The sequence below is a fragment of the Corythoichthys intestinalis genome, chromosome 21 (genome assembly GCF_030265065.1).
Source record: "Corythoichthys intestinalis isolate RoL2023-P3 chromosome 21, ASM3026506v1, whole genome shotgun sequence".
In the NCBI taxonomy this organism is placed as follows: domain Eukaryota; kingdom Metazoa; phylum Chordata; class Actinopteri; order Syngnathiformes; family Syngnathidae; genus Corythoichthys; species Corythoichthys intestinalis.
Window position 1 is genome coordinate 35,235,645 of NC_080415.1, and position 22,781 is coordinate 35,258,425.

The 22,781-nt window shown below is 39.6% G+C and overlaps 1 protein-coding gene and 1 long non-coding RNA gene across 7 annotated transcripts in view; one reads left to right on the forward strand and one right to left on the reverse strand.

Annotated features, from left to right (window-relative positions):
* Positions 1-22,781, reverse strand: part of LOC130909221 (uncharacterized) — a 295,191-nt gene that overhangs the window by 129,354 nt on the left and 143,056 nt on the right. The window lies entirely within an intron of this gene.
* LOC130909220 (protein shisa-6) overlaps positions 3,271-22,781 on the forward strand; it is a 155,425-nt gene continuing 135,914 nt past the window's right edge. For 5 of the 6 annotated variants that reach the window (XM_057825425.1, XM_057825427.1, XM_057825428.1 and 2 more), the window contains exons 1-3: positions 3,271-3,362; positions 3,572-4,413; positions 9,180-9,340. In XM_057825425.1, coding sequence (XP_057681408.1) covers positions 3,887-4,413; positions 9,180-9,340 — 688 coding nt within the window. In that variant the 5' untranslated portion in view covers positions 3,271-3,362; positions 3,572-3,886. Of the gene's footprint in view, positions 3,363-3,450; positions 4,414-9,179; positions 9,341-22,781 lie in introns of those variants that run through there. The other variant, XM_057825426.1, reaches the window with a different exon arrangement.

The following is a 22,781-nucleotide window of genomic DNA, read 5'->3' on the forward strand; positions in this document are numbered from 1 at the left end:
TTTGGAGTGTGACTGACTGAGCTTGTGGACAGGTGTCTTTTATACAGAGTTAAAACAGGTGCCATTAATACAGGTAACGAGTGGAGCCTCGTTAGACCTCGTTAGAAGAAGTTAGACACCTTTGACAGCCAGAAATCTTGCTTGTTTGTAGATGACCAAATACTTATTTTCCACTCTAATTTGGAAATAAATTCTTTAAAAATCAAACAATGTGATTTTATGTTTTTTTTTCCACATTCTGTCTCTCAGGGTTGAGGTTTACTAATGTTGACAATTACAGGCCTCTCTAATCTTTTCAAGTAGGAGAACCTGCAGAATTGGTGTTAACTAAATACTTATTTGCCCCACTGTATGTGCACACATCTCCCATATGTTGACATTAGGAATGTAACAATCGAAAATAGTCGTGGGTTTTCGTCAACAAAAATTAGGCGAAGACAAACATTTTGTGATGACTCAAATATGACTAAAACTAATACATATGTATTATCGTCCAAAAAAGGCTAAGAAGAAAAAGGGCTGCCAAAAACAACACTGCCATCATTAAATATTTGCTACCGTCCAAAACTTATTGCCCCCCCCTCTCGCCACCCCATCAATATTTCCCTAAATCCGCCCCTGCAAGCTTACGATACACAATAGAAAACCGTATTGCTGTGGCTCTTCTGTGTATGTTGTCACTAAAGATGAACGCAGCGTTTTCAATGCAGCACTACTGAAATTCACCTCAGTATTGCCCCATCATTTCAACATAATACCACGGTTGCTGTGACTTGGCTGCAGACCAGACATAAAGAGCATAGTCAATTATAGATTCCTCCCGCAAATGATGCATGTATAGAGGCATGGGGCAGAGTGACAATGGTGTCTGCCATCCTAAAAAAAAAGGTAGCGAAAATAGCCACGCGTGTTGTTCCATGCAAAGTAGGCTTGCAATGGACAGTCAGCCACCGTGTCCAATACCCATTTAATTTTAAAGCGTCAATGTAAATGAGACGGCTCACAAGAATGGACGGCGGTGCATTACTGCAGAATGGTGGGGTTGTGGGTGGCTGTCATAGGTGGAGTTTGACTTTTGGGGCAGGGGGAGCACAACATGTTGATGACCCCGAAACGCGGTATCAGCAATAAAATTAACTTACAAGAACATTTATAATAATAAGTTGACAATGAGTGTTTTTTGTTTCCCATCATTCTTGGGGAATTCTAAATCAGGCTGCTTAGGCAATAATTTTCGCCAATTTTCATCATCCATTGAATATGGTACGCCCGCCGGTGTCGTGCCATTGTAGTTACCCCAGTCAAAAATTGTATCCCCTGGGTGGAGCCATATGGAGATAGATTTGTGTCTATTGTTCAATCAAAAAAAAAAAAAAATTTGCTTCAATAAAAAAAAAGTTGCTTCAATCAAAGTATATATTTTCAACCCCCAAAAAATAAAACTCGCTTCAATCAAAAAAAAAAAAACCAAACAAAAAAAAAAAAAAAACAATGTGTTTAGATGCAAAAATAAATTTGAAACAAAAAAAAAAAATGCATGTAAAAGCTATTTTTCTTTTTTTTTTTGTTTGATTGAAGCAACTTTTTTGATTGAAGTAGAGTTGATTTGTGTTTCGGCCACATTTTGGCTAGGACATTTTTGTCTTTATTCTTCAATCAAAAAATAAGTTGCTTCAGAAAGTATATATTTTCAAAAAGAAATATCACTTTAATTTAAAAAAAAAATTCAATCATGGACAAAGTTTTTGAATACGACAAAATATTTGAGATTGAAAAATTTGCATTTGAACACTTAATTTTTCATCGAAAAAGTTTTCTTTGATTGAAGCAATCCTTTTTGTGTTTGGGCCATATTATGGGTAGGACATTTGTGTCTAAATCATTATTCCTCAAAAAAAAAAAAAAAATTCAATCAAAGAAAAAAATCATTTGAAAAATAAAATTGACTTCCCTAATTTTTTTTGTTGAAAATTATATGCAAAGCAAATGACCATCTAAGTTGGTAGTCACTTGATCTGTTCGAAAAATAATTTTGACCCATTATATAAATATAATTTTTGTTCATTTCATTCATTTTTGTTGCAGTTTTATTCCTTCACAACTTTTATATATGGCGGAAAACGCTCAGGTGACTACAAGTTCCGCTCTGAGATCCCCAATTTGGCCAAATTTTAAAATTGTCCGATATGCATGTGTGATACATCCTTGGAAAGCTTAAAATCTCAATTTTCTGGGGGAAGAAAAATTTAGAACAGGAGGGCATTGAAAAAAATAATAAAATTTTTAAACAGCAAAACCCTATCTGGAGGCGAGAGCATGCGAGAGCAGAATTACAGACGCCACGACTTTAACAAGATATTATCGCATACTTACCTTGTTTCGCTCAAAAACTCCATGTAGCATGTATCCCGCAGTGTGAAGACACAGCTGTGAATGGCCACAGCCAGATTTTGGGGGGATTTTATGGGTGAAACATGGTAATATAACACGAGTCGCAATGCAGAAATCGCAGACAACAAGGAGTGGTCGAGCTGTTCTTTTTCATATATTTACCCTTTTAAATGTTATTTTTCAATTTTTCTTTGTTTGGATCAAATATTTATCATCTAAAATATTGGGGAAAATACAACGCAAATGAAAAAAAAATACAATCAAGTGATAATTATGAGGTAGAGATCCGTGACTTTTTTACAGACGCCAATTTTTTCATTGTGACGTAATTTGTTTAAAAGTATAAAATATGCGAGTGAATAATTTTTTAAAGTTGTGTGTGTTTTTTTTTAAACTAAATATTAGACATCAATTAATGATTCTAAGCTAAAAATGACAGACATTTCGAATAATAAATACGATTACTTACCTTCTTTTTATGGCTAGGTTGAAACAAAAGCGGTTGCGCGACGTCTGTAAACGGGGGTTTCCAGGGTAAAACGGACAAATTAAAAATAGTTCGGGGGCTTAATGCGCCATGAATCTGCTATGGCAGCATACAGCCATATTGTTCTATCAATACAACAGTGATTTGGCTTGATTACTGCAGTTTTTTTTAAAGAGGGGTGCAAGGGCAGAAACTGCTTTTTCAGTCATGCCTGTGTTTTCCGCCATATATATAGGAAAGTCAATTACATGCTATGACACTTTTCAACCACCCTGGGCCCCCCTTAAAACCCGCTTATGGTGGCTGCATGCAATTTGCCGATACTTGACTGAGTTCTGACGCCAGCACAGTGATGTAAGAGAGTATTGTAGGGAGGACAAGAGAGAGAGAGAGAAGAGGCAGTCTTTTCCACAGCTCTGCTGGTCCGCTGTATTTTAACGGACCCATACAGTGAGAGGACTCCCAGCGGGTCTTTTTAGCAGAGGTAGGCTGATTTTCCACACCCACCGTTCATATGTAGTAAAAAAATAAAAAAATAAATGATTTAACTAAATTAACATAAATGATTGAGAATATACAATGCGATTGACTGGAAGAGAGCTTAGAGTTAGTCGGATGCTTAATATTTTAATTATTGCATGACGTTCCGCTGACGTAGTGATCATACCAAATGAGCTCTACTTATGTTTCCAGTCTAACATTGACTTGAGCAGAACGGACCTGAGCATCAGTCGTCAGCACCCTGGACAGCGAACGTGAAGCTCCGTCTTCCAGAAGCGTGACTCCCGCTCTGGATATGCGCCCTCGCATCATGGGGCGCTGCGGGCTTTAGTTCGGTTCTCGAGCAATGACAGCTGCGATGTGCCCTTAATGGCAAAATATCCAGAGTTACATTCAGCATGAAGGCTGCGCACGGGACTGAGCGAATAGAAGACTCAAAGGCAAAACTTCCATAGGACCGACGCTTGTTCAGAGTTGCAAAATTCTAAGACTTTTACGCCGCGCACCATGGGGATAAGACACCTCCTGTTACTTCTGATTTATCTGGATCCGTTGAGCGTGCTGAGTGCAGCCACGGGGGGTAAAAAACCCAAGCAGACGACCAGGAAGGCTCCCAAAGCCACAGCCGCGCCGACGGTCGTAACGCTGCCGAAGACGCCGCAGCCAGCGCCGGCCAGCAACCACGACACCTGCCTGGGTTATTACGACGTCAGCGGGCAATATGACAAAATGTTCGAATGTAACAACACGGCTCACCGCTATTGTTGCGGGACGTGCTACTTGCGCTTTTGCTGCGAGTATAAGAAAGACAGACTGGATCAAAAAGCGTGCAAGAACTACCAATCCCCGCAGTGGGTGGAGACGGCTGCCCCGTCCCCGGTACCGACGGGGGTGACTTTTGACGGTATGGACCAGACCAATACGGCGGTCTATATCACCTGTGGGATCATAGCCTTCATCATAGTAATGGGAGTGTCGGCCAAAGTTGCTTATGATAAAGCCACAGAACCACCACAAGAGATGAATATACACAGGTAAGGGATACTAAAGTGTCACATGAAACAGTATGATCCTTTGCACAATATTAATGAAGCTACAAATTTAATATTCACGTTTAGTTGTCTGCAGTAGTGTATAACTGCATTCCATCACACCGTTAACAATATTGAAAGCTTTAACTATTTAGGATCACCAAAACAAATAAAATCACAATTCTTCATAATTTATTCATTAACACAAACTCTATCAATTTACATATAATGCAGGTGGTCACACACATTTTCACCACTAGGTTAAGTTTGAACGGGGGTATTTAACCCTTTATAGGCATATGTATCACATTTGATATGCTTAGAATTTAATGATTTTGAAATTTCTTCCGCAAAATAATTGATGGATGGAAGTCAACACATGCATCTGCAGGTTTAATGAGAAAGGAAATATTAGGATTTTGCAAAGGTTATAGATATTAGCGCGCTTATTTATTATTATTATTATTATTTATTTTTACAAATTTGAAAAAAAAAAATCCGTCAAGACCTCCTTTTTCAAATTTTGGGACAATTACTCCATGTTGCAGGCATATAAGGGTCAAATGATTTTTTTTTTTTTTTTTTTTTAAATTTAAAAATTTTTGGGGGATTGTTTTTCAGTTAATTTTAACATAAATTTCTTAGCAACAGAATCAAACTTGCAAGGGAACAGTACCCCAGAAAATACAAAAAAAACAAAAAACAAAAACATACTTACAAAGCAAAAAAAACACACATATACACACACAGCACCTCATTAGTCATAAAAATATACTATATAATAGGGCAATGTCTCTGTAGTTCAGCAGCACCAAAAAGCCTTAAATAAAATAAATAAATAAATAAAATAAAAATCATCCAGTTATTGCACGCTCTTAACCCCTTAATGCCTGCAATATGAAGCAATTGTCAGAGAATCGCCAAATTTGAAAAATAAAGTCTTAATGAAACCTTCAAATTTGTAAAAAAATATATTTAAAAAAAAAAACTGATCCTGCAGAAGCATGAGTTGACTTGCATCCATTATTATTATTTTTTTTTTTTTTGAGGAAAGATATTTCAAAATTCTGAATTAGTCTATATCATGAAATTCTAAGTGTATCAAATGTGATAAATTTGGCAAGAAGGGGTTAAGATGCATTTCTGTACTTTTCCCAAGTTAAAATGGTACATATTAGCTCCCATTTTACAACCCCCCCCCCAAAATGAACAAACTAAGTTGTACAGACACAATACTGCTGCAGACGTACAACAACGCACTAAATATTGAAAGACTCATGTTGAGAAAAGCTCCCCCCAAATAATTTGGAGTGCCGTAATATGACGAAAATCCAATCTCGAAATGGATGTAAAATGATTAACTGATTGATTTCCAGCCAAGTGACACGGACCTTTCATATCTGATTCTATTAGCAGATGTTCCCTCCTAAAAGATGTGTGTCAGAATGGAAGACTGAAATAATTACAGAGTCAAAAGGAGCTCATTACTCAGACAGTTTTCTCTGAATGCGTGTACGCGCATGTGTGTGCATAGGACTTTGGTAGTTTGCACTGCAGTCAAAAAACCGTGCTGCATTCCCACCAACGGGCCACATTTTGACTCAAACAGGAAACCAGCCGTCAATCGTCACCCCATTTTACCCTTTGATAGTTGTCCGATTGTATTTCGTGGTGTGTTCAAATGTTCAATTGACAAGAATGCTTAACAGTGCTAGGATATATGGGGTCTGACCACATTTGATCCCCTCAGCTGGCTCCTGTTTCCTCCTGCGGCTTTTCCATGTGTGAGTTATCATACATGAGTGGGCTGCAGACTGCGCCCACATCTGGAAACAAATGCTGACACACATTATTTCCTCAAGATTGAATGGTTTTATGCATTATTCAACACTTGAGCAATCTTAAGACTGTGAATAATGGATAGTGTTAATGTTGGGGTTGTACCAAGGTCGTGTGACATACATGCACCAATGCACATTGAATCAAAAACAGGAAGATAAGGGGAGCGGAAATATTCTTTTAAAAGCAAAAGGAGATATATTTGATATACAAGAGCTTTGAGCCGGTGCAGCCGTGCAAAAGTAGTTTGATTTCCCTATAAAAAGCTATGCCAGAAACACCAAACAAACACTTTTTGAACTTTCTTTCATCGTGGTTGCCTCTGCTTCCCTTCCTCGCTCCCTCTTGAGGGTTCCGTGTGCACCTGGTGCGATCTAAAAAAACATTCCAATTCAACCTAATTAGATGGGATGCTCACACATGAAATGTTGTTTTTCATTCATCATTTTGAGATGGAAAAAAATACATAACAGAGAAAAATAATAGTGCAACACTGCCTTAACAGTTTGCCAATAATTGTGCATGAACTAGATGCCTTATGGTCTCAATTTAAAATTTTTGCATGCTGAGATGGATTGAATCAGGGGCGGAACTTAGGGAGGGTGGTGAAGGTGAGACTGCACCCGGACCCGGGCCTCTATGGCTAGGTTCATACTGTCTTAACAGCAGGGCCGAGAATGAAAAGTGGTATTTGGTATGTGGCAAAATGGATTTTGGCATGTGGCATTTTTTTGGTATGTGGCAAAATTGATTTTGCCACGTGGCTTTTTTTTGCCATATGCAAAATTGATTTTGCCATGTAACAGTTTTTTGGCATGTGGCATTTTTTTCTTTTTTTTGGTATGTGGCAAAATTAATTTTGCCCCGTGGATTTTTTTTTTGTCATGTGGCAAAATTGATTTTGATATGTAACATTTTCTTTGGCATGTGGCAAAATTGATTTTGGCCTGTGGCATTTTTTTGCCATGTGGCAAAATCAATTTTGCCATGTAGCATTTTTTTGGCATGTGCCAAAATTGATTTTGGCATGTGGCAAAATTGATTTTGCCATGTGGCAAAATGGATTTTTGGCATGTGGCAAAAAATTTTGTTGTATGTGGCAAAATTTATTTTGTCATGTAACATTTTTTTGGGGTATGTGGCAAAATGGATGTTGGCCTGTGGCATTTTTTTGCCGTGTGGCAAAATGGATTTTTGTGTGTAGCCTTTTTTTGTCATGTGGCAAAATTGATTTTGTCATGTGGCATTTTTTGGGGCATGTGGCAAAATGGATGTTGCCACGTGGAATTTTTTGGGTGTGTGGAAAAATGGATTTTGGCATGTGGCATTTTTTTGGCATGTGGCAAAATTGATTTTGGCATGTAGCATTTTTTTGCCAAGTGGCATTTTTTTGCCATGTGGCAAAATGGACTTTATCATGTGGCATTTTTTGCCACGTGGCAAAATTGATTTTGCCATGTGGCATTTTTTTGGTATGTGGCATTTCTTTTTGGTATGAGGCGAAACTGATTTTGCCATGTGGCTTTTTTTTTTTTTTGCCAAGTGGCATGTGTTTTTGCCATGTGGCAAAATGAATTTTGGCATATGGCATTTTTTTGGTATGTGGCAAAATTTATTTTGCCATGTGGCATTTTTTTGCCATGTGGCAAAATGAATTTTGGCATGTGGCATTTTTTTGGTATGTGGCAAAATTTATTTTGCCATGTGGCACTTTTTTTTGCCATGTAGCAAAATGTATTTGCCATGTGGTATTTTTTTTTGTTATGTGGGAAAATGGATTTTGCCACATACCAAATACCACTTTTCGTTCTCGCCATCTCTCAGTCTTAATGCACGAATCTGATTTTTTTCATGTTTTTCCGACTCGAATGAGGCATTCTCTTGATGGTCTGAACTGGAAAAGTCACATAAAAGTAGACCATTTCAAATCCGATGTAGGTCACTTTCGTACATGGTTCAAATCGGATCTGGGCCACATTTTCCCAGAATGTGACTGTGGTCTGAACTGTCTAGTCCCCCAAATTCGAATGCATGCAGAAATTACGTCAGCAAAGAGCGAGAGCGACAGAGCGCTACGGTAGCGATAGAGCTGTACATTAGCGTTAGCGCCTAGCTTGAACTCGGCTTTTAGGGAAGAGACAGGCTTGACAACATTCATAAAAAAAGAATAATAAAATGGCAGGGGGGTTGAAATAAGCCTGAGAATGCTCTGTTTTCTTTCTGTGCTCCATAAGGTGCAAAAATATCAAGATTGCTTACATGGACAATAGTCGGGGCAAACTGTCTGTATGTGCGTGCATGCTATCAAACCATATAAACTTCGAATATAAGACTAAATGGAGATTACTTATGTCCGTTATTTGTACCCTCTTTTTGGAAAACAAAATATGATCACCCTAGAATGACGTTGAGCCAGCATTTGTTGTTTTTTTGATGGTCCTGTGCATGCGGGTCAGTTTGCTCAGCGTATCTCGGACTGCGAATTCGTACGCATGCGTGATACTGTACTTGAACGTGCTCAATGGACAAAGGCAGTCTGAACGGGCACGCCACAAAAAAAAAAAAAAAAAAAAAAAGACATAGGACAAAAAAACTTAAAAATTGTGCATTAAGACCTGCAGTAATAACCTAGCCTATGAGGTGTAAAGTGGGCATGGTTGGGTCAGGGGAGGGTCAAAAGGAAAGGTAAGATGATTTCCTAGCTAAGCGGCCCGCGAATAATTGTCCACTAGCACCCCTATTAGACGGTCCACTCCAGTTGTCCCATTTATGCTTTTTGAGGGGCACACGAATAATTGTCCACTAGCACCACCCTCAGTCGGACTGTCCACTCCGGCGGTCCCATTCATGCTCATCGCAACCGGGCCCTGTTCACATTTGTTTCACCACTGGCTTGAGTACCGCATTAGATCTTGATTTTTATTTCCCAGGGCTCTTGCTGACATCCTAAGGCAACAGGGGCCCATTCCCATTTCTCAATATGACTGCGAAAACTTTGCAGCGATGAACGGCTCGTCCAAAGATAACACACCAGTCAGAACCTCATCCAAGAACCACTACACTCCTGTTCACAGCTCCAAATCCAACCACGGTAAGAGCTCTCCATCAGGGGCGGAACTAGAAACATATTTATGGGGTGGTGAGAGGGTGGCTGGAACATCATCGATTCTTTGGAAAGTGATATGATATTCTGCAACAATTTGATTCAAGGGCCTTCGATTGATTTAATACAAATTTTTGAAGACTTAACTAAACCTGTCACAATATGCAAGAAGTCAATTTATCGTACGGTAAATAAAAATGAGGGCGGTAATTTTCCCAGCTGCGATTTATCGCCGCGTGCATACAGTTGTGCGTGTGTTTGCGTGCAGTCGGCACACGTGCGTGTTGACTGCATGTAAGACTCCAGTTCCTTTCACAGATGTTTGTCATCAACTCACCGTGCAATTACAAGTTCAGAGATAAAAAAAAATAAGGAAACTCATCTATATTAAACATGGCAAAATGTTAGCATTGCTACATTGAGGCTAATAGAAAAAAATGTACTAACCACATTAGCCTGCTATAAAACATTGGCAGTCTTCTCCAAAATGCATAATTGTGGTTAAAAGTTGACATTTCAAACATGAAAACTCACTGGTTAGAAGCATTTGCAAATGCGAAAAAAAAAAGAAAAAAGAGAATTTACTGAAATCACATGCGTGACGAAAAGACACTTTTTGTTGTTGTTTTTGGAGTGTAAAGCTTACAGTTTAGCGAACCTACTTCCGGTGAATTAACATTTCAAAATAAAGGGTCGTCATGTTCAGCATGTAAATAAAGATTTCTGGAGTGAATCTCACATACTTCAGATTCTACACTAAGAATACCTTTAAAATGACAGGCATTATGAAAAATCTGATTGGCAATGAATCATTTGGCCTCAAATTTAACCACATGTGCACTTTGCAGGAAAAGATGACAGTCATTTTGGGTCAAATAAACAATTTTTATATGCTGTAATTGGCAGAGAACAAAAATGGCATTGGGTTTGTCACCTATTTTATATTCTGCACTTAGGTAGCTTTCAAATGTCTCGTCTCGCATTGTTTAAAAAAAATTTTTTTTAATCATTTTTAATACGTTTGCGTTTACTTAAGAATACAAATTTACAGTGATCCGTCGCTACTTTGCGCCCTCAGTCAATGGAAGATTTTTTTTTTTACGAATTAAAAAAATAAATCTATAAATGTAGTGTTTTATGGCAGTGCACTGGAGTTGCTGATTAAAGTTAACGATGATTGACAGACGTCAAGGTTTGATCTTGCCAGCATGCGTCAATCATCGTTTAACTTGTTAAAGAGTTGCTGTGGCAACAATTTGTGTAAGTCAGCACCTTGAGCGGATTTCAGTGGACTCACTCAATGAAGCATTTAAAAAGACAAGCATTTTTCTACTTTATTGTTGTTGTTTAAATATAGTGAGGCAAATAAGTATTTAGTCAACCACTAATTGTGCAAGTTCTCCCACTTGAAAATATTAGAGAGGCCTGTAATTGTCAACATGGATAAACCTCAACCATGACAGACAGAATGTGGGAAAAAAAACAGAAAATCACATTGTTTGATTTTTAAAGAATTTATTTGCAAATCATGGTGGAAAATAAGTATTTGGTCAATACCAAAACTTCATCTCAATACTTTGTTATGTACCCTTTGTTGGCAATAACGGAGGCCAAACGTTTTCTGTAACTCTTCACAAGCTTTTCACACACTGTTGCTGGTATTTTGGCCCATTCCTCCATGCAGATCTCCTCTAGAGCAGTGATGTTTTGGGGCTGTCGTTGGGCAACACGGACTTTCGACTCCCTCCACAGATTTTCTATGGGGATGAGATCTGGAGACTGGCTAGGCCACTCCAGGACCTTTAAATGCTTCGTACGAAGCCACTCCTTTGTTGCCCTGGCTGTGTGTTTGGGATCATTGTCATGCTGAGAGACCCAGCCATGTCTCATCTTCAATGCCCTTGCTGACGGAAGGAGATTTTCACTCAAAATCTCTCGATACCTGGCCCCATTCAATCTTTCCTTTACACAGATCAGTCGTCCTGGTCCCTTTACAGAAAAACAGCCCCAAAGCATGATGTTTCCACCCCCATGCTTCACAGTGGGTATGGTGTTCTTTGGATGCAATTCAGTATTCTTTCTCCTCCAAACACGAGAACCTGTATTTCTACCAAAAAGTTCTATTTTGGTTCCATCTGACCATAACACATTCTCCCAGTCCTCTTCTGGATCATCCAAATGCTCTCTAGAGAACCGCAGACGGGCCTGGACGTGTACTGGCTTCAGCAGGGGGACATGTCTGGCAGTGCAGGATTTGAGTCCCTGGCGGGGCATTGTGCTACTGATAGTAGCCTTTGTTACTCTGGTCCCAGCTCTCTGTAGGTCATTCACTAGGTCCCCTCGTGTGGTTCTGGGATTTTTGCTCGCAGTTCTTATCATTTTGACGCCACGGGGTGAGATCTTGCATGGAGCCCCAGATCGAGGGACATTATCAGTGGTCTTGTATGTCTTCCATTTTCTAATAATTGCTCCCACAGTTGATTTCTTTACACCAAGCGTTTTACCTATTGCAGATTCAGTCTTCCCAGCCTGGTGCAGGTCTACAATTTTGTCTCTGGTGTCCTTCAACAGCTCTTTGGTCTTGGCCATAGTGGAGTTTGGAGTGTGACTGACTGAAGTTGTGGACAGGTGTCTAAAAAGTTAAACAGGTGCTATTAATACAGGTATTAATACAGGTAACGAGTGGTGCCTCGTTAGACCTCGTTAGAAGAAGTTAGACCTCTTTGACAGCCAGAAATCTTGCTTGCTTGTAGGTGACCAAATACTTATTTTCCACTCTAATTTGGAAATAAATTCTTTAAAAATCAAACAATGTGATTTTCTGTTTTTTTTACCACATTCTGTCTCTCTTGGTTGAGGTTTACCCATGTTGACAATTATAGGCCTCTCTAATCTTTTCAAGTAGGAGAACTTGCACAATTGGTGGTTGACGTATTACTTATTTGCCTCACTGTACATATATACAGTGGTACCTCGACATACGATCGCTTCGGCACACGATCTTTTCGACATCCGACGTAAAATTTGACTCGCCATTTATTTCTACATCCGACATGCTTGAAATACGAAGATTTTTGACAGCGCCGCAGTTTCTTTGTTTTGCCGGAAAACGGACGCATAGCTGATTTTCTTGTGAGAGAAATCAACACTGGATCCATAAACGTTAGTGAAGGTGGAGAAAACAATAGAAAAGGTGACGCTTACCATTGAAATGAAGATGTAAATGATAGCAAAATATAAACATGGTGTGTGCATCCACTAACTGGGTCGAAAATAGGGCCGTTTAGAATGTCGATCTCGACAGGCGGTCCTCCTCCGTTCGCCAGTCTTGATAAGTTTATAAGGTGACAATTCTTACAATTCTCTTGCTGACGCCAGGATCGAAACAGACAGTAAAATAGCACTCGCATGCTCAGCGTCACGTCAGCCCCGCAAAAAAGTCAGCCACATTAGAACCCGATTTGTTACATTATTACAGGTATTATTGTTATTTTTGCTATTATTATTGTTATTCTGATTTTTATTCATGATTTATTTGTTTTGCTCTTTGTAATTGCTATTTGCAATAATAACAGCAGTATTTATTAAGGATTTGTTATAGGATTTTGGACTGTGGGACAAATTAATGGAATTATGTATTCTTATGGGAAAATCCTGCTCGACATACGACCATTTCAACTTACAAACAAGGTCCTGGAACGAAAGAGGTACCACTGTATAATTATTATTATTAACATCCTCACTGACAGCACTACTTAATTGATGGATGTAATTGACAGGAGCTTTTCATTTTTCATCGGACCCGACTCGGGTGGCAAGCCTATTTCTTAGGGTAGCAGTTGCCACTCCATGCCACCCTGGTGGATCCGCCCCTGCTCTCCCTTCTACCTACTCCAATGCACTAAAACTCATGTGCAAATTAATTTGTACTGCATGGTTGTTGAGCATATTTAGTTGGGATGCACATTAGAGCAGCCAAAGTCTCACCGATCATTGTGCTATTTTCCTTTTCTAGCACTCTGTTGAGCTTTTCCTCCCATAGCGCTCCCACAATGCTCAACCTTTCAGCTGCATAGTCTCCAATGTTAACATACTGTAATCATCACATTTGCGCAAGAGGGTGTGAGGGTGAGCGCAACAGAGGGAAAGGGAGTCGGCAACAGCAGATAATTACAGGCTGGCAAGGTAACGCAGCTCTGCAGTGTCAGACAGGGTGGAACTGAAGACCTTACAGGCACACAATAGGTGAAGGAGTCACGAGAACTGTGTGATTTTATGCCAGGCTGGTGAATAAGTCAATTTGGTGAAAATAGTCATTAAAACAGCAAGTGAAAATGTTCTTAGTTTGGCAAAATCTGTCATTTGTACTATAGCATAGTCAGCTTTCAGGAGCGAGAAGTGTGGACTCATTAATTGTTTCACACCCTAAGACTGGTGTTTACATGTCAGCATATACGTGATAAGTGAAAAGTCCGTGGCATATACAGTGGGGCAAATAAGTATTTAGTCAACTACTAATTGTGCAAGTTCTCCCACTTGAAAATATTAGAAAGGCCTGTAATTTTCAACACGGGTAAACCTCAAACATGAGACAGAATGTGGGGGAAAAAAAACAAAAAATCCCATTGTTTGATTTTTAAAGAATTTATTTGCAAATCATGGTGGAAAATAAGTATTTGGTCAATACCAAAAGTTCATCTCAATACTTTCTTATGTACCCTTTGTTGGCAATAATGGAGGCCAAACATTTTCTGTAACTCTTCACAAGCTTTTCACGCACTATTGCTGGTATTTTGGCCCATTCCTCCATGCAGATCTCCTCGAGAGCAATGATGTTTTGGGGTTGTCGTTGGGCAACACGGACTTTCGACTCCCTCCACAGATTTTCTATGGGGTTGAGATCTGGAGACTGGCTAGGCCACGCCAGGACCTTGAAATGCTTATTACGAAGCCACTCCTTTGTTGCCCTGGCGGTGTGTTTGGGATCATTGTCATGCTGAAAAACCCAGCCATGTCTCATCTTCAATGCCCTTGCTGATGGAAGGAGATTTTCACTCAAAATCTCTCGATACATGGCCCCATTCATTCTTCCCTTTACACAGATCAGTCGTCCTGTCCCTTTGCAGAAAAACAGCCCCAAAACATTACGTTTTCACCCCCATGCTTCACAGTGGGTATGGTGTTCTTCGGATGCAATTCAGTATTCTTTCTCCTCCATACCGAGAACCTATGTTTCTACCAAAAAGTTCTAGTTTGGTTTCATCCGACCATAACATATTCTCCCAGTCCTCTTCAGCATCATCCAAATGCTCTCTCGCGAACCGCAGACGGGCCTGCCTTCAGCAGGGGGACACGTCTGGCAGTGCAGGATTTGAGTTCCTGGCAGTGCATTGTGTTACTGATAGTAGCCTTTGTTACTGTGGTCCCAGCTCTCTATAGTCATTCACTAGGTCCCTCCGTGTGGTTCTGGAATTTTTGCTCACCGTTCTTGTTAGCATTTTGACGCCACGGGATGAGATCTTGCATGGAGCCCCAGATCGAGGGAGACTATCAGTAGTCTTGTTTGTCTTCCATTTTCTAAAGCTCCAACAGTTGATTTCTTTACACCAAGCGTTTTACCTATTGCAGATTCAGTCTTCCCAGCCTGGTGCAGGTCTACAATTTTTTCTCTGGTGTCCTTTGACAGCTCTTTGGTCTTGGCCATAGTGGAGTTTGGAGTGTGACTGACTGAGAGATTGTGGACAAGTGTCTTTTATACTGATAATAAGTTAAAACAGGTGCCATTAATACAGATAACGAGTGGAGTCTCGTTAAACCTCGTTAGAAGAAGTAAGACCTCTTTGACAGCCAGAAATCTTGCTTGCTTGTAGGTGACCAAATACTTATTTTCCACTCTAATTTTGAAATAAATTCTTTAAAAATCAAACAATTTGACTTCTGTTTTTTTTCCCACATTCTGTCTCTCATGGTTGAGGTTTACCCATGTTGACAATTACAGGCCTCTCTAATCTTTTCAAGTAGGAGAACTTACACAATTGGTGGTTGACTGAATGCTTATTTGCCCCACTGTATATGTATCACAAAATTACACGCAAATGTGTGCATGTGAGGAAGGCATGGGGCTCAATTTTATTTTTTGTACAAGTGGAAATATCTCGATTTGCATGCAAACACAAGCCTTTCTGTGTTTTTATTAGAATTGGATACTGTTTTGTGCCAGGGTGGGCGTTTTGACATAGCGGGGTGTGTCCTTGAAGATACATCCGGCGGAATGACAATTTGGTGGTTAGCAGAAAGTCAGTCTGGAGGATAAGCCTACTCAGTCTTCGTCTAAGACGATTTTGGCGCGTTTGATCAGGACGTGGGCAGACACATGGTTTGATGTTAGACATACTTCATTCATCATTGTGACGGCAGGGTGCATCAGACTCTCTGAATCGTAGAAAATGATTCATGAACCCGTTATTATTATCATAACCATTCAGTGTCCCAAAAATGCAGGGAAAAATCCCTAGAAAACAAAATAGCTGGGATGTGAATACTTCAGCTACAGAAAAGTTACAGACGGCCGCAGCTTCGAGGAGGAGGGCAAACCAATATTTAAACATGTTTGTTTCCCACCTATCGGGGATGAAACCATTTGCAGTCGGGAATCACTCGAGTAAGCTTCAAAGTTTAACGTGCACACGGGGTCGGCAGCTGCGAGGCTCCACACGGATGTGTAGCATCGTGAGTCGTCTCCCAACTGCCGAGGTCCCGTGTTGCCTCTTTATTTAATAGCAATAGTCAAAACATGTCATAACAGTGGGTGTGTGGTGCGCAATGATTGGTTAGTTCAGAATAGCAACAGTTTGGGAAGTGAGTCAGCTTTAACTGCTTCTCCTTATTTGTTGTTGTATCTCAAAACTGGATGCTTACTGTGAAACAGAAGTGAAACCTATTACAACCCAACGTGGGGATTTTCCACAGAAAAACATCCTGAGTTATGACCTTGGAAACTAGCTCTGGCTGGTAGTCATATCTTGATAAGTCATTGTGGAAGTTCAAAGGAACATATGAAGCACACATATTTGGAATGCGAGAACATGAATACAGTCTCACATGCAAGCATAAAGTTTCACAGCAGTTAATAATTGTGGTTGATATGCATGAATAAAATATTCTTGCACAGCTGCCGAGGAGGCAATACCTCCAATATGATTTCGCATTTATACAAAATTAAAGGTTAGTAAACACTGTGATGAACGTTTCCCACCAGCTACGAGAGTTAACTCCAGCATGTTTAGTGTGTCTAGCGGACTGTTTGTGTTTAGAAAGGTTGTGCGTATAATGTGAACACGATACGAGTCATACACACATTCTTTTTACGGAAAATAGTTCAAATATTTTTGTTCTGATGGTAATAATGTTGAGCTGTGGCTGTGGGTTTAGGCTCACCTAAAGGAATGTATTTATTTTATTTATAATATTTCAGTTATTTAAAAAAAAAAAAAATTTAACTTAACTTTATGCTTATGTTCAAATTTGCTAATATGTTTTAAACAATTAAAAATTGGAGGCGTGCGAAATTTCTGATTCTTAGATTATTCGCGATTCGGCCGTGGAAGATTCGAGAACGATTCACAAACATCCAAATTCCGATTATTGAATCATACCAGGTAAAACGGATGTAAAACACAGTCAGCGCGGTCTTTGGGATGCAATGAGGAACGGACCGGGAGTAACTATTATGTTTAACTCATGCCGCTAGATAAAAAAAAACAATCATACCTCACTGCGGCCGACAGCCGCTACAAACAACGGCCAGTTGCTAGTTGCTACAAACATATGGCTACAGTAGATATCATATATATGTAGAACTAGATGCAAAATGACAGACGACGGCGGTGTTAGAACATGTATTATTGAACCGAGATGCGAAATGATAGACTTTCCGGCGTTAGTAAACAGCCGCCATCTTAAAGCAGTATTAAAGCAGTGACTTCTCTACAAGGCTCTGTTGTAGCGAACTAATTAACTTTTTATCTAAAATACTCCTAAATCGGCAGAATCTTGTCTTGAATCTATCTTTAAATGATGAAATAGTTTTAAAACTTTGACAAAAGTAGACAGAAGGGAAATTATGGAATAACAGGAGCAATTTTAACAACTGTAACAGTTGATTCACAACATTAAATTAATTGAATGTAGTTTAAAGCTGCTGATACAGAATGGGGACTGGAGTATTTTATTTACTGTTATTTGTGTATATTTGTTTACTGTTATATGCTAACTTGATACTGAAATAGTAGTTTGGTTTAGCCTGAGAGGATTTTTGAACAATTTTGGAACTAATGTACAAAACATAAAAAAAATAAATAAATTAAAAAAAAAACAAGGGAGGCGCATCAATAATCGTTTTATAATCGAATCGGAGCCTCTGAATCGTAATCATAATCGAATCATTAGGTGCCCAAAGATTCCCAGCTCTATTAAAAAGCTGTTCAACGGAAAAAAGTTCTTTTTTTGAAACCCAGATATCTTAAAGTAACACATCTCAGAGCTGAAATTGCAATACCACGATACCATGAAACCGGGATATTTTGGCTCAAGGTTATCATACCGTCAGAATCTCATACTGGCACATGCCTAGAACTTAGTACATCAAACTCCCATGTGGCACACTGAAACTTTTCAACCTATACAGACACTCAGATGCCAGTTTTTTTGTGTCTTACCAGCTGAACAGGACAGGTTGAAAAAAAAAAGTCCCCTCAAAACATAAAACTCCATTGCATTGAAGCCACATGGATAGGACAGCGCGTACTCTTATTACTTTCAAGATACTATCTTGTAGTGGACATCATGCAAATTTGGCCTCTTTCTGCCACATTGCTGTCTGTCAGACATCTGCCTCTAGCATTTCCTTGCTTGCTCGGAATTCAGATTAAATCCCTTATTTTGGGATATACTTCTCTTATTTGCTGCCTCAGTCCAGTTTTTTTGGTTAGTTAAAGACACACAAGGTAACTTTTCAACCTTTATAAAATATTTTCATAACATTTGTGATTTGTCGACTGACTAGTTGAATTTTTATATCTTGAGGTTGTCTGTTTTGCTTTCACCAGCACTAATCAACTTTGAGGAGGGTGGCAGGAACCCTGCGACACAAAAAAACTACAAATGTGCTAACAGCTTTACGGCATATGTCACTTCCCCCTTTCCCAATTCATTAGTATGACGGAAGTCGATGCGAACGCTTTCGCGCAAAAAAGGGCAGAAAACACACAGAAAAACAGCCCCAAAGCATGATGTTTCCACCCCCATGCTTCACAGTGGCTATGTTGTTCTTCGGGTGCAATTCAGTATTCTTTCTCCTCCAAACACGAGAACCTGTGTTTCTACCAGAAAGTTCTATTTGGTTTCATCTGACTGTAACACATTCTCCCAGTCCTTTTCTGGATCATCCAAATGCTCTCTAGCGAACTGCAGACGGCCCTGGACGTGTACTGGCTTCAGCAGGGGGACACGTCTGGCAGTGCAGGATTTGAGTCCCTGGCGGCGCGTTGTGTTACTGATAGTAGCCTTTGTTACTGTGGTCCCAGCTCTCTGTAGTCATTCACTAGGTCCCCCCGTGTGGTTCTGGGATTTTTGTTCACCGTTCTTGTTATCATTTTGACACCACGGGGTGAGATCTTGCATGGAGCACCAGATCGAGGGAGATTATCAGTGGTCTTTTATGTCTTCCATTTTCTAATAATATCGCCAACAGTTGATTTCTTTACACCAAGTATTTTACCTATTGCAGATTCAGTCTTCCCAGCCTGGTGCAGGTCTACAATTTTGCCTCTGGTGTCCTTCAACAGCTCTTTGGTCTTGGCCATAGTGGAGTTTGGAGTGTGACTGACTGAGGTTGTGGACAGGTGTCTTTTATACCGATAATGAGTTAAAACAGGTGCCATTAATACAGGTAACGAGTGGAGCCTCGTTAGAAGAAGTTAGACCTCTTTGACAGCCAGAAATCTTGTTTGTAGGTGACCAAATACTTATTTTCCACTCTAATTTGGAAATAAATTCTTTAAAAATCAAACAATGTGATTTTCAGTTTTTTTCTGTCTCTCATGGTTGAGGTTTACCCATGTTGACAATTACAGGCCTCTCTAATCTTTTCAAGTAGGAGAACTTGCACAACTGGTGGTTGACTAAATACTCTTTTGCCCCACTGTATATAAATCAATTGCTTCCAAACTTATCCAAGCAGTCCATTTCATTTAGGAGCATAAAATACCGCGTGAAATATAAAATAAACATGCTTTTTGCTGTCATAGGCACTTAAAGGGAAAACACTACCGCTTTTGTCCACCGGCGTCGCTAAAATGACCAAAACTGAAAAGTTACCATGTTGCATTAAAATAATTATCGATTCTTGGTGGGAGCACATCGATAAACTTTTGGGCTACAAAGCATCGCGATATATCACCTTTACGATATGTTGTCACACCACTAGTCCATATATGCTTCAGATCTTTATCTAAATAGCGCATCAGTGATAGGAAATGGTCATTTCAAAGGAATGGTTTCGGAATTACTATTTGAAAAGGATAAAACTTGCTTAGATTTATAAAAATAAACAGGTGCATGTTCGTATTAATCAGTACTCAATGGTAGCTCTGTTTCCGGAATGTTAATGACACTCAGTTTAGAGTCATAAAAGGTCTTTTGCCATCAATTTGTTGCTATGCATGGCTCAAACATAAATGTTTTCTACTAATCCCAAAAGGCAGTGTACGTTACAATATACCAGGGGTTTTCAACCCAGTCCTCAAGGCACACTGTGGGTCCTGGTTTTTGTTCCAGCCGATCCAGCAGAGACAGTTGAACCAATGAGGCTTCTGCTAAAACAAGCCACACCTGACTGCAATCAACTGATTGCACTTGTAAAACACCAGATTGGGGAAAAAGTGTTGTCATCTTGTTTGGTAAGAATGAAATCCTGCACCCACAGTGTGCCTTAGTGGAATAGGTTGGGAACCCCTGCAATATACAACACATACAAATTGCGAGCTCCACTTCGGGCAATTTGACTTGCCTTCAAAGAAAATACACATTTACAGTATATGCACCTAAAGTGGAATTGGGAACATGAGGATGATGATGATCCTTGAGCAAATACGCTCATTAATGATGCTTCAGGCTCCTTTTGTGACACAGTTGAGAGTAAAAACGCATAAAAAAAATTGTAGCTACCCTAAGTACCTCCTAACTTTGTGAAGTGCGCCAGCTTTATACAATCCTAAAATCATCAATAAGTAATGATACATAGCTGCTGTGCTCTTCCAAAACCCAGAGCCATGTTTCATTCTAGTAACATTTGCTGACTTATTTTCATATCACAGTCCTGTGAAGACATCGTACCCTAGGTGCCCTGAAAAATTCCGTGTTTTTGGGACGCATAACGTTTTAAAAATACTCTGCCAAAAGCAAAAACTGTTCAGACAGCGTGATATGATACTATCACTGGGGGTGCTTATTAAATATAAGTTGTCAGGGCTTTGTCATAGCCACTCCAAGACATTGACTTTGTTGTGCTCAAGCCACTTTTTAACTACAGTGGTATGAAAAAGTATCTGAACCTTTTGGAATTTCTCACATTTCTGCATTAAATCACCATCAAATGTGATCTGATCCTTGTCAAAAATCACACAGATGAAAATACAGTGTCTGCATTAACCAAAACCATCCAAACATTTATAGATTTTCATATCTTAATGAGGATCACATGCAAACAATGACAGAAGGCTTAAAAATAAGTAAGTAAACCCTCTGCCAAAGGAGACTTAATGAAACCAATTTTTCTAAAGACTACGAGTGGTTTAAAGCTTCCCTGCCCACGATAAAACACACACCTGGTAAGAAATTTCTTGGTGAGAAGCAGTGTCTGATGTGCATCATGGCTCGGTCAAAAGAGCTGTCTGAAGACCTGTGATCAAGGATTGTTGATTTGTATAAAGCTGGGAAAGGATACAAAACCATCTTTAAAAGTCTGGATGTTCATTAATCGACAGTCAGAGAAGTTGTCTATTGGTGAGAAGCAGTGTCTGATGTGCATCATGGCTCGGTCAAAAGAGCTGTCTGAAGACCTGTGATCAAGGATTGTTGATTTGTATAAAGCTGGGAAAGGATACAAAACCATCTTTAAAAGTCTGGATGTTCATTAATCGACAGTCAGAGAAGTTGTCTACAAATGGAGAGAGTTTGGCACTGTTGCTTCTTTCCCAAGGAGTGGCCGTCCACCGAAGATAACGCCTAGAGTTCAGGGCCGAACTCAGACAGGTAAAAAAGAACCCTAGAGTGTCAGCTAAAGACTTACAGAAATCACTGGAACAGTTCAATATCTATGTGCACACATAAAGTATATGTAGAACCATGGCTATGAATTGTTTGGGACTAACAAACAACGTCATGTGTGGAGGAAAAATGGAACAGCTCACCAACATCAACAGCTCATCCCCATCGTGGGAGCATCGTGACTGTTTTGCTACTTCCGGGCCTGGACAACCTGCAATCATTAATGGAAGAATGAATCCAAAAGTTTATCAGGATGTTTTGCAGGAAAACCTGAGGCCGTATGTCAGACAGTTGAGACTAAAAAGTCGATGGATGCTCCAACAAGACAATGATTTGAAACACAGAAGTAAACCAGAATGGTTTCAGAAGAACAAAATACACATTCTGGAGAGGCCAAGTCAAAGTCCAGACTTGAACACCATTGAGATGCTGTGGCACGACCTAAAGACAGCGATTCATGCCAGACATCCCAGGAAGCTGACTGAACGACAGCAGTTTAGTAGAGAAGAATGGACCAGACTGATCTGCAGCTACAGGAAGCATCTGGTTGAAGTTATTGCTGCCAAAAGGGTGGGGGGGGGATCACAAAATATTAAACGTGATGGTTCACTTATTTTTCCCACTTCTGTCATTGTTTGCTTACTATCCTCATTAAAATATGAAAACCAAAAATGTTTGGGTGGTTTTAGTTAAAGCAGACACTGCTTTTTAATCTGTGTGATTTTTACAAAGATCAGATCACGTTTGATGATGATTTTATGTAGAAATCTGAGAAATTCCAAAATGTTCATATACTTTTTCATACACTGTGGCTGCGTGCTTAGGGCCATTGTTCATTTGGAAGATCCATTTGCACCCAGGTTTTAGCTTTCTATCATTAATGTTTACACATAGACCTCAATAATATTGACGGGACACCTTCCCTAGACACTGCGCCAAGCCTTCAAGTAGGGGGCCGTCCCACACTCCGCTTCAGTCGGTCGCAGTTATTCTCAAACACATGCAGCGAGCCAACGCCGGATTTAGACTGAAAAATATGAAAGCTCTACCGCATACAATAAGGAAGGATTGTCTCAATTTTTCGAGGATTCAAGGTAATCTT